A 12,232-nucleotide genomic window follows, 5' to 3' on the forward strand; every position below is an offset into this window, starting at 1 on the left:
TAAAAGAGATGAGGGAAATTTATTAATAGTTATTTACAGCTACACAGAGTTAACATATTGCAAGGGAAACAAATATATTCAAAGGCTTCATTTCTAATACTTGACATTTCAAATTTTGAGAACATTAAAATTATTGTCAAACAAAACTCAGACCACATTAGCAATGGTTTATAAAAGGGAGCAATTTAATCATTATATTACAGAGTGCTTTAAGAAGTTTTTAAACGTGTAAAAGAAAAAAAAGCTTAGTGCATTACAGTCTTTACATTGCTTCTTTTTTAAAAAAGTTAACAATAGTATGAAAAAAGCCACCCACAAAGCCAGCTGTCTGAGTGAGGAAATCAGCTACATTGCAGCATTTTGGAATTACTAATAAAGCTATAGTTAAAAAATAAAAAGTTTATAAAAATGAAAGCAGCATGCATATTCAAGGCTTTTTCATAACATTTTCAATGGCTGAAAAACATTTAACCAAGAGCTTAATATTTATTATTCATTAAATTAGAGAAAATAAACTGGCCAAGCCTACATCTGGTCATTCAGAAAAACATGTTAAAATCCAAAGCTAATTTAAACTGAACATTTCTTCTACGAAGAAAGCGCGTTTTGAAAAATGGTCCTATGGTCACAAAAGAAAGGGTTCTTCCCAACATGAATGAACAGCACCAGTCTTTACAAAGTTTGTAAGTTAGTATGAACTTTCAGTCTCCTGATACGCCGAGTTAACAGTTAACACTCCCATGATTCATAAGTGAAAAGCTAACTTTTAACTCATTATGATCAGTTCAGAATTTTTTCTCTATTCACTGAAATTGTTATAAAAGTAGAATTTCACTGAAAGATAACTCTTAAAAATTCTGATCTGACACCTGTATAAACATTTCTGATTTCCACGATTGTAAGAAAACACTAAGTATATATTTACTACATGATTATTTTTCACATTTTTTGGTGCAGTATTTATTTCAAAGTTTCTCCCTATCCAAATTATCATGCCAGTTTCTTTTCCTTCTTCAGAATTAATTACCTTCAGTTTAAGAAAAGCAAATCAGTTTCTAATGGAACAAGTAACATTAGAAACAGTGGTATCCATGAATGTGTTTAATGAAGGATCCAATTATTAAGGGCCAGTGAAGCCATAAAATCTTATTGTTTCAACATATATAAATAGGCTGTTTTTACATTTGAAATTGTATAAGCCCATGCACAACTTTTAATCTTAGTGCAGGGTCTGATAAATAAGACATAGTAATAAATCAGGGTTTGGTTTTTTTACCCATTCCTAACAATTTTTACTGTAAAATTTTTGGTCAAAGTTCTAAGCTTAATCATATCTCAAAGAATAGAGGCAATATAGCCCATCTTACTAGACACACAGTATTAAGCTGGACTGAATATGAGGACAAGCTCTAGTGGTCATTAAACCCCCTCAGAAAGTCTAAGATTCAGAATGTCTCCATCATATTAGAATAAAAATGTACTGTATTAAAATTTAAATTGAATTTTTACAAGTTGTTTTTTAATTAGTGTTCTATTTACATTGCAGAACTTCCACCAACTGCAGTAGTTTAACTTTGGCACATTAAGTTCCATTTCTTTTGGGTATTGGATCCTGTTTTTTGAGTGTGTATGCCCCAAAACGTTTTCAATGTCATCAAAGATTGGGCCAATTCACAGTAAATCAGACATCTTGAGTTGAAGAATTGATTCTCCTTCAACGTTTTAGGCAGCTATAAAAGAAAAACATCATAAAACACTGAAAATTTAAAGAAAACCGCATTTTAATTTTTACTACTTTTAGAAATAAAAGTATCAATTATTCATGAAAATACATCTTTTGTATTCTCTTGAAATCACCTGCTACAGGTCTCACACAATACACTAGACTTTGTGTGCAACTCATCTATGTATATGTTCTTCATATGCTAGATTTGCTTATAAACATTTATCACCTTTATGTAATAATTAATTTAAAATTGTATTAGCAGGGAGTATATATTTCATTGTCAGCATCTGTAATAAGCAGACTATGAAATCTAAAGACTTGTACTTTTTTCTATTTCTATATAAGCTACAAAAGATTTTTTTTGTTTTTTTTTAGAGACGGAGTCTCGCTCTGTCGCCCAGGCTGGAGTGCAGTGGCCGGATCTTGGCTCACTGCAAGCTCCGCCTCCCGGGTTTACGCCATTCTCCTGCCTCAGCCTCCCGAGTAGCTGGGACTACAGGCGCCTGCCACCTCGCCCGGCTAGTTTTTTTGTATTTTTTAGTAGAGACGGGGTTTCACCGTGTTAGTCAGGATGGTCTCGATCTCCTGACCTCGTGATCCGCCCGCCTCGGCCTCCCAAAGTGCTGGGATTACAGGCTTGAGCCACCGCGCCCAGCCTACAAAAGATATATATGTACCTCACTTCCTGTAATAACTATTTTGGGAAGGTTGGTAACTTTTTTGGTAAATTGAAGAATATTTAAATGAAGAAATAACTGTTTAGAGAAGGCTATGGTGAATCCTCTTATAACTGAAAAATTATTTTACTAAGCCAATGATAACTTGATGTTTTATAAATTTAGACTTTTGTGTATTTAAAAAGCAAGGCATGCTTCTATGCTACCACAAATGTATATAATATGGTTTGGCTCTGGGTCCCCACCCAAATCTTACCGTGAATTGTAACTATTAAGGGACAGTGATACCACAAAATCTTATTGTTTCAACACATGTAAATAGGCTGTTTTTACATTTGAAATTGTATAAGCCCATACATAACTTTTAATCAGGGCGTGTCGGGGGAGGGAGCCTGGTGGGAGGTGACTGAATCATGGGGGCGGGCGGACTTCCCTTCTGGCTGTTCTCATGATAGTGAGTGAGTTCTCACGAGATCTGGCTGTTTGAAAGTTGTATGGAACATCCCCTTTTGCTCTCTCTCCTGTCCGGTCATGGTGAGATGTGCTTGCTTACCCTTCTTCCCCTTCACCTTCTGCCATGACTGTAAGTTTCTTGGGGCCTCCCAGTCATGCTTCTTGTTAAGCCGGCAGAACTGTGAGTCAACTAAACCTCTTTTCTTCATAAATTACCCAGTCTCAGGTAGTTCTTTATAGCAGTGTGAAAATGGACTAATACAGTGCATGTATAGCATACATCATATAATTTTTTGAAAACTGTAGCTTTAGGGGAATTTTCTGACCAGAATTAGTATCCATTACAGTGTTAATATATAACATAAGAATTATCTATACAAACTTAAAGGTCAAACTAAATTGTACTAAAAAATTCGCATTATTTTTGAAAGACTGCAAGTCCCCAAAAAAATCATTGCAGAGGTTACAACAACAACATTCACTGCAGCAACAAATTTGTTGATTTAATCTTGGCTGAGTGCACATTCTTGTATTTAGCAATAAAAAAAAAAAAGGCCGTTAAAAATATTTTATGTATCTGGGTCAGAAGAAAGCCTGCTCTGAAGATTTCTGACATTAGGAAATGGAGGGCTGCACTTCAGGATAAAGCTGTACGAAACTGTTTAAATTCTTATAACTTAAAATGATTACATTATACCCTATAACCTGGAATGATATTTATACTGCTTATTAAAATAGGTACATTTTTAGTTTCATCTGTTATCCCTTAAAAAATATTAACAAGGAGAAAACCTGAAAAAGGATTGCCAGACAGTAAGAACAGTGCCTGGCACACATTAAGCTCTCTATAAATAATTGTTAAAATAAATAAAACCAGAGAGGAGATAAAAGGGAATTAAGGAAAAACTGCACAGAATAAGAAAGCATAGAAGTAGGGGATGGGATACCGATGCAAAAAGCCAAGGAAATAAGTAAGCATGCTCACTTGTAAAATAATAATGAGGGTCAACGTCTCATTTCCTTTCTTACTGTTTGAGAACACTGCAGTCATTTCTGATAGCAAGATGCTATTTGGACTACTGACAGACATACACAAACATTTCATGACAACTGCATTGTTTTCAAAACAGTGTACTTTTACCCTGGAACACTCCAAAACAAAGAATAGCAAAGAACAAAACTATGTTATTAAATTCCAGAAGTATTAAAAATTCAATTCCTAACTCCAAAGCAGGTATCTGATTTGCAACTACAGTACAACTTTAATTAATCCATTTATATAACTAAGATTTAAGGAACATGCCAAAACCTTTCAAATTTAAGCCATATTTATTTGCATTTTTAAGACTACAGAGATATACTTTAAATCAAATACAATGTTAGTGCTGGTAGCAGGTTTGTTTTATACCAAAGAATGAAAAGATATTTTAAGTAATTGGGTTAATATCAAATCTGTTATTTGCCTTTTGATCTCTAAAACAGAAATAATTTATATCACAGTTTTCAAAGACAGATGCTACCTAAGCAAACATGAATTTATATATGGCCTAAAACAGACCTTTGACTTTTAACAGAAAAAGATATTGAGTAATTTTATAAATTACTAAAAAGATACCGAGTAATTTCATAAATACATAAAACATTTTAACTCTAGTTAAAAATCGAATAAAGTTTTGAGAGCAATGCAATGAAGAAAAAAAGATACCCATTTTCACCTAGTTTCCTAAAAAAACTGTGCAATCCTCAACCCTGTGGTCTTTCCTTTGGTGTACTTTTCCCCTTCCTTTTAGTTTTCATTTTTGAATTCTTTCCTTAAATAGGCAAAAAATGAAGCTTTCGTGAAGGGGGCGTTGCAATAAATACATTTTAGTTATCTTTAGTATTTGTTTGTGAATCCCCTCAACCCGACCGCCAGTCTCCCTTCATAGAGACTGGGTAACTTTCCTTCAAAACAAAGTAAAAAAAACCCCAATTCATATGAAAACTAGTAATTAAGACATTAAACTCTACATAATAATAATAAAACTACACATGATAAGCATTTATCTCTTGGCTATACTAGTGGTACCTAGACTTATTAGGGAAAAGAAAAACTACTTCAGAAAAAACTATCAAAAATGAAGATGACTGATACAACAAGCTGACGGTTCAAAATGTATGTGGTTGATGAACATATACACAGATTAAAAATTTACATAACTTACATTTCAGTCATCTGATTTAGAAAGCTTCCGTTTCACATGTCGTGGAGGTTCCCAAGTGTCACTATCATCTGTTTCTTCTTCATCCTCTTCCTGGTCATCAATAACTTCATCTTCCTCCTCATTTTCCTCAAATAATTCTATACCTAATTCTGATCTTCTCTGTCTTTCTGCAAACCACTCTCTGACCTGCTCATAGCCCATATGTGATTTGTTAACAAGTTCATCAAGGTCTTGCTCATTAAGAAACTTGTGCTTCAGGTAATAATCCTTAAGTATTGCAGTTCCAGTTTTAAATTTTATGAGTGATGGTCCCCTGTCCCAGTTGTTAATTCTTTTGCTTCCTCTAGGCCGCCCACGTGGTCTTCCTCTTCCCCGTCCTTTGGGTCTCCCTCTCCCTCTTTTCCTAAGGGAAGACAGACCATTCATACTACTTGAATTGGCGCTCTGATAGTAGTAGTACCATTTCAAGTTTCCATTCTTCCAAGCATAACGGGTGTCCCCAAACCAACTAACTATGTCTGTTCTAGCAAGCCCGCTTTCTTTGGCCAACTTGTCATATTCTTCTGGTGATGGCCACTGTGTCCGGACAAATGCACTCTTAAGCATGTGCAGCTGCTCAGGTGTTTTTTTACATATCTTGCCTGTACTCCCTGACTTAGGTGCACCAGATTCATCTCCAGGAGAAGTTTCTCCAGCTTCTTCTTTGGAACTACCTGCATTACTTTCATCTATCTCCATTTTCTCTTCCTTTAAAGCTTTTGATTTCTTCTTCTCTGTAAACCAAGCATCGATTTCTCTTCTGGTAAGTTTGGTTTGTGCCCTTAACCTATTTAATTCTTCATCTGTAAGTACAGAGCTGTTGAGAAAACTTGCCTGAAGGACACGAAGCTGCTCTGCAGTTTTCTCTTTAAATTTTTGGGGAGTAAAGTCAGGAAAAGGATTCCAGGATTGCTTAGGCTGTGCAGTACCAACAGATGGGGATTCCGTGGTTTCATCACTGGAGTCTATAATAATGGTGGTAGAGGAATCATTGTTGAGATGTAAGCACTGATTACTCTTTGAATTTCTCTGGTTGTACCTTGTGTCACTAAACCATTTTTTAATCTCTCCTTTTGTCAGGCCTGTTATTTTCATAAGTCTGATAATTTCTGAATCATGGGGAAACTGATTTTTAAGGTAGCTAACTTTTAATTCTGCCAGTTGCTCTTTTGTCTTTTTCGCCCGAATGCCAAATGAATCAGGGTTTACCAATGCAGTTTCATGTTTGACACTTTGAGAAGCTGGAACTGCTGCTGTTGCTGGCTTTGCTTCTGCAGTAGGCTGAGCAGCAGGTACCTGACTTTTCTGTACATTATTTTGACTTGGAACGCCTGCCACTGTCAAGGCTATAGGTGCTGTAACTGGCAAGCTGTTTGTTCCAGCCACTTGAGTAAGGACCAGACCAGGCTGACCAACTATTTGGCATGTCTGTAAAATAGATGGTAAACCATTACTCCCTGTGGAAATGTGTGTAGGAATAACAGTTATGGTCTGAGGTACAGTATGCACTGTTCCATTGAATTGTTTCCTTCTTGCCTCCTCTACTTCCTCGGGAGTCCAACTAACACCGTGTTTTAAACGTTGGGCTGAAAACCATATCTTGATCTGTTCCTCTGTATATTTTGCTTGAGCAGAAAGAACTGTAATTTCTGACATTGTTGGATAAGGGAATTTGTTATAGGTGTTAAGTAAAAGGGGATTGTTATCCAATGCAGCATTGTAGGTGGGAATGCTATTAACAGGGATTAAGACTTTGGGAATCAAATTAGAATTCTGCTGAGCAGATACAGCAGTTATCACCTGTGCCAATCCAGGAAGAACTGCTGCTGGTGTCACTACCGTGCTGGCAGTACTTGGATGTATTCTGTTTACAATGGAAGTACTTGTATTCGATTCAGAAGCTGAAGAACTTGGGTTTTCTACAATTTCTTCACGGTCTGGTTTGATTTCATTCTCTTTCTCTTCAGGAACGTCCTCAACTGAGTTATGATGAACTGCAATCCGTTTGTTTTCCACTTTATTTTTCATCATTTTCATGATAGGAGTTTTACTGATAGATATTCCTGAAGAAGAAACTTCTGTAGGTTCTGCTTGCTCTAAATTCTCCTCTTTAACAAAACTACCATCAAAAGTCAGATCATTTATTGTTTGTTCAAAGATTGTCTGGTTATTACGTTTCACCATAGTCAACTTAAAATTCTCTTCTCCTGGGTGATATTTCAGATTATGCTCAGAAAGTGCATCATACCTTTTGGTAAGAAAATTGCATTCGACACAAACATAGGATGAATTTAGCACTACGTTGGGATGTTCTGAATCCACATGAAAAGTAAACATATTTAGATCTGGAGTTTGAAAAGTACAATATTTACATTCATATCCACCTTCAACTTTTTTATTTTGCTGATTGTCTGAATCCACAGATTCATTAACTTCTTCATCACTTGAGATACTCTCTGCTCTGGTGTTTTCTACAGGTGTAAGTACAGGAGGACCTTCCTCCAAATCTGATATCAACTCAAGGTCTGGATCTTGTTCACTGGCAAGGACCATGCAAGGTGTTGTTGATTTTCGCCTGCTTGCCATTCTGATGTTATGAGGAAAAGCTCAGTGGTGATTAAAAAGCATCGAGGCTTAAAACTGTTCAGTGTTCTTCATTTGAAAACAATGGCTTTTCGTTCTTCAAGTCCATTTTTGTGCTCAACAAGTCTCATTAGCAGCTTTCTCATGGTGCAATCAAGTAAAGAGCTTATTGTTGGCAGATAAAATGCTGTTGAATTTCTGAAATTTTTGAAGCACAACTCCAATCACCTACATTAAAATAAATTTAAACATGTTTTAAAACAAGTAACTATGATCTTTTAAACAAATTATAGTTATAGTTCACTTATATGAAGTGGCTGGATAGCTCAGTTATAAAGATCTAGAATAAGATAAGAATCAGAAAAAATGTCCTCTGAAGATCAAAATAAATGTCTCCAAGCCAACTAACTTACTGAACGTTAAGTACTTTACCTTGAGTCAGCCACAAGCTTATTCATTTGAATTTTTTAGCCAGCTATATATTAGAAGACAAGGGGGAAAGGGCCTGCTTTGGCAAGCACACTACTATTAATGTGAAATGGCAATGTTAACAAGGGAGGAACTTTAACACTATAAAAAACATTCACAGCTACTAAAATATTATGGCCATTAAGTGTGTAAGAAATTCAGCGTGGCCAACATGGTGAAACTCCATCTCTACTAAAAATACAAAAATTAGCCAGGTGCAGTGGCAGGTGCCTGTAGTCCCAGCTTGTCCGGAGGCTGAGGTAGGAGAATCACTTGAACCCAGGAGGCAGAGATTGCTGTAAGCCAAGATCACGCCACTACATTCCAGCCTGGGCAACAGAGTGAGACTCCGTTTCAAAAAAAAAAAAAAAAGACAAGAAATTTAATCCATTAGTTCATTAGTTATGTCCGCTTCTTCCTACTGGTCTAACTCATCAGCCAAAAGCATGCTTCAAGTATGGCAAAAATAGCAAAGATGGAGGATGAATAATCAAAGTTTCAGAAACATCATTCTCTTTTTTTTTTTTTTTTAAAGACAGAGTCTCACTCTGCCACCCAGGCTGGAGTGCAGTGGCGCAATCTCAGCTCACTGCAACCTCTACCTCCTGGGTTCAAACGATTCTCTTACCTCAGCGTCCCGAGTAGCTGGGATTACAGGTGCTTGCCACCAGCCGCCTGGCTAATTTTTGTAGTTTTAGTAGAGACGGGGTTTCACCATGTTGGCCAGGCTGGACTCGAACTCCTGACCTCAGGTGATCTGTCCACTTTGGCCTCCAAAAGTGCTAGGATTACAGGCATGAGCCACCGTGCCTGGTCTACCAGAAACATTATTCTTAGCACTTGCCACAATGCTACCAAAAGTTATAAAGCATATCCAACCACATCAGTCTCCTGATACAGGTCCCCAATGTTGAAAGAATAAAGTCCAAACTCCTTGTGGGACAGACATATAATCCCTTTCACAACCTAGTCTAACCCCGCTTTCCTTCCTCCTATTTCCTTATGCTTTAGGTACACTAGAAATGACTGACAATCCACAGACATTCAATGCACTTTCAGACCCTTGCTCAGGCGCTTCCTTAGGTTAGGACACTGGATGCACTGATCTCTCTGTGTGCCCTCCAGGACAGCAGTCCCCAACCTTTTTGGCACCAGGGACCTGTTTTATGGAAGACCATTTTTCCAAATACCTCACGCACTGCAGGGGGATGAGATGGTTTTGGGATGAAACTGTTCCACCTCAGATCAGGCATTAGATTCTCACAGGGAGTGTGCAACCTAGAGCCCTCGCATGTGCAGTCACAATAGGGTTGTGCTTCTATGAGAATCTAATGCCGCCACTCATCTAACAGAGGGCAGAGTTCAGGTGGTAATGCTTGCTTGCCTACCTCTCACTTTCTGCCGTGCGGCCCAGTTCCTAACAGGTCATGGATTGGTACTGGTCTGTGGTACAGGGGATGGGGAGCCCTACTAGAGACCACCTTCTCCCTTTCACTTGGTCTCATTTCCTCCCCTGTTTATTTTCTAGTCTAGTACTTACCATACTGTACATGGCAGAGTAATATTACATTTCTGTCCCTGCACCCCCATTCATATCTGTGGTCTCCTTACTATAGATATTGTGTCTCTCTCTTTTTTTTAATAACAGCTTGCTATAATTTGGATGCTTGATCCCTCCAAATCTCATGTTGAAATTCGGTCCCCAATGTTGGAGGTAGAGCCTAACAGGAGGTGTCTGGGTCATGGGGTCAGATCCCTCGTGAACAGTTTGGTGCTGTCCATGTGGTTCTCACTCTATCAGTTCCTACAAAAGCTGATGGTTAGGAAAAGCCTGGCACCTCTCCCCTGTCTCTCTTGCTTCCTTTCTTGCCATGTGATCTCTGCACACATGGATTCCCCATCATCTTCTGTCATGAGTGGAAGCTGCCTGAGGCCATCACCAGAAGCAGATGCTGGAGCCATGCTTCTTATACAGTCTGCAGAACTGTGAACCAAATAAACCCTTCATCTTTCTAAATTACCTAGCTCTGGGTATTCCTATAGGAACACGAAGAGACTGAGACACAACTTTTTTGAGATAAAACAAAGTCCCCAAAACTCTGGATTGAGCCAAGAAACTTTGTATCTTCAACCTAATGCTCTCCTAGCTGAGCTATTTTGGCTGATATCTCATTAATGTTGCATTCCCAAGTGCATACAAGAAGCCTGAATTCAGGGAGGTAATCACTCAATGTTTATTAAATTCACTAGAACGAACAGGAAAATAGTCCTACAAAACTCAACAGGACCTGCAGGAGGCGTCACCATAGAGAACAGTATCTGAAATTCACAATAACTAAATCATCAAGAAAACATGAATTAGGATCATACAAATATATTTAAATAAATTTTATACCTAAAATTTGTAAAATAAAAAGTTTACTGCTAAAGTTTGTGTTTCTGAAGTCTAATCCAAATGAAAATGAATAAAATGGGTAAGTGATTTCATTTATTCTCCACCACAAATTAGAGCTCTTTTTAATTTACTGGCACACTAGCTTAATGGAAGAGAAGAGAGTGCTTCAAAAATTATAAAGCAAAACCAGGTCCCTATGAGACAATACATCTAGTCAGTAAATGGAGAGACATTTTTAGGAAAGAGAGCAGTCCCAAGAGAGAATACCCCGATTTTGAAGGATGGTAAAATCCTCCTCATTGGAATTATTCAAATAGAGACTACACATCCAAGCAGCAGAAGTAAAGTTGGACTAAATGTCCTTTGTTCCCTAATTTCCCATATTACCAAATAAAGAGCATCAGTTTAAAAATAATAGTGGTATTAATAATCCAGATCCCTACTCTCAAAGGCGTCATTCTTTTCTTCTTTAAAACATTCTTGGCCGGGCGCGGTGGCTCAAGCCTGTAATCCCAGCACTTTGGGAGGCCGAGACGGGCGGATCACGAGGTCAGGAGATCGAGACCATCCTGGCTGACACTGTGAAACCCCGTCTCTACTAAAAACTACAAAAAACTAGCCGGGCGAGGTGGCGGGCGCCTGTAGTCCCAGCTACTCGGGAGGCTGAGGCAGGAGAATGGCGTGAACCCGGGAGGCGGAGCTTGCAGTGAGCTGAGATCCAGCCACTGCACTCCAGCCTGGGTGGCAGAGCGAGACTCCGTCTTAAAAAAAAAATAAAAAAAAATAAAAAAAATAAAACATTCTTGATTTCTAAGGTATTATAAAGAAATCACTCATATTTACAACTATTTCTTAACCAAATGTTACAAACTAAGCCAATGTTATCTTTTAATCAAATAGGGGTTGCCATTACTTTTTTTCAAGTATCAACACAGATGTTTGATAATTTTTTCTCATTAGAAACAGGTAATTCCTTAAATGGCTCTAAATAAGTGGTCCAGACATGGTGTTATACATCTGTAATCCAGCTATTCAAGAAGCCAAGGCAGGAAGATTCCTTGAGTCTACGAGTTCAAGACTGGGCAACATGGGAAGATACTGTTTCTAAAAAAATTGTAAGTGGAAGAGTAATAAATGAGCAGCACTCGTATTTTGAACAGTAAAGGGAATTGTTGAAAGGCAGAGGAGTAAGCTATTTTGTGTCTGTTACTTTCCTGGAATCTGAGAGAGACTATATTTAATTGGGGTATAATAATAGTTGGAAGGCAAGAGGGTTTCTTTCTGAAACTTTTTCCTCAAAGTGGTGATTTTCAAACTTTTTGTTTTAAGCAAGGGAGCCCTTTCTTCAAACAAAATGTTATGAGAAATCCCAGGTCAAAACAGATAAAAGAGGAGCCATCAGCCAGGTGTGGTGGCTCACTTCTGTAATCCCAGCATTTTGGGAGGCCGAGGCCTGTGGATCACAGGGTCAGGAGATCAATCATCCTAGACAACACTGAAATCCCGTCTCTACTAAAAATACAGAAATTAGCCAGGCGTGGTGGCGTGCACCTGTAATACCCCAGCTACTCAGGAGGCTGAGGCAGGAGAATCACTTGAACTCGGGAGGTGGAGGTTGCAGTGAGCCGAGATCGCGCCACTGCACTCCAGCCTGGGTGACAGAGCGAGACTCTGTCTCAAAAAAAAA

The 12,232-nt window shown here is 38.0% G+C and overlaps 1 protein-coding gene across 3 annotated transcripts in view; it reads right to left on the reverse strand.

Annotated features, from left to right (window-relative positions):
* Positions 1-12,232, reverse strand: part of ZHX1 (zinc fingers and homeoboxes 1) — a 27,103-nt gene continuing 14,871 nt past the window's right edge. For 2 of the 3 annotated variants that reach the window (XM_077942516.1, XM_015145938.3), the window contains exons 3-4: positions 5,061-7,910; positions 1-1,730 (exon numbers count right to left, since the gene is read on the reverse strand). In XM_077942516.1, coding sequence (XP_077798642.1) covers positions 5,064-7,685 — 2,622 coding nt within the window. In that variant the 5' untranslated portion in view covers positions 7,686-7,910 and the 3' untranslated portion in view covers positions 1-1,730; positions 5,061-5,063. 3 annotated transcript variants of the gene reach the window in all.

Source organism: Macaca mulatta, chromosome 8 (assembly GCF_049350105.2).
Source record: "Macaca mulatta isolate MMU2019108-1 chromosome 8, T2T-MMU8v2.0, whole genome shotgun sequence".
Taxonomy (NCBI): Eukaryota; Metazoa; Chordata; class Mammalia; order Primates; family Cercopithecidae; genus Macaca; species Macaca mulatta.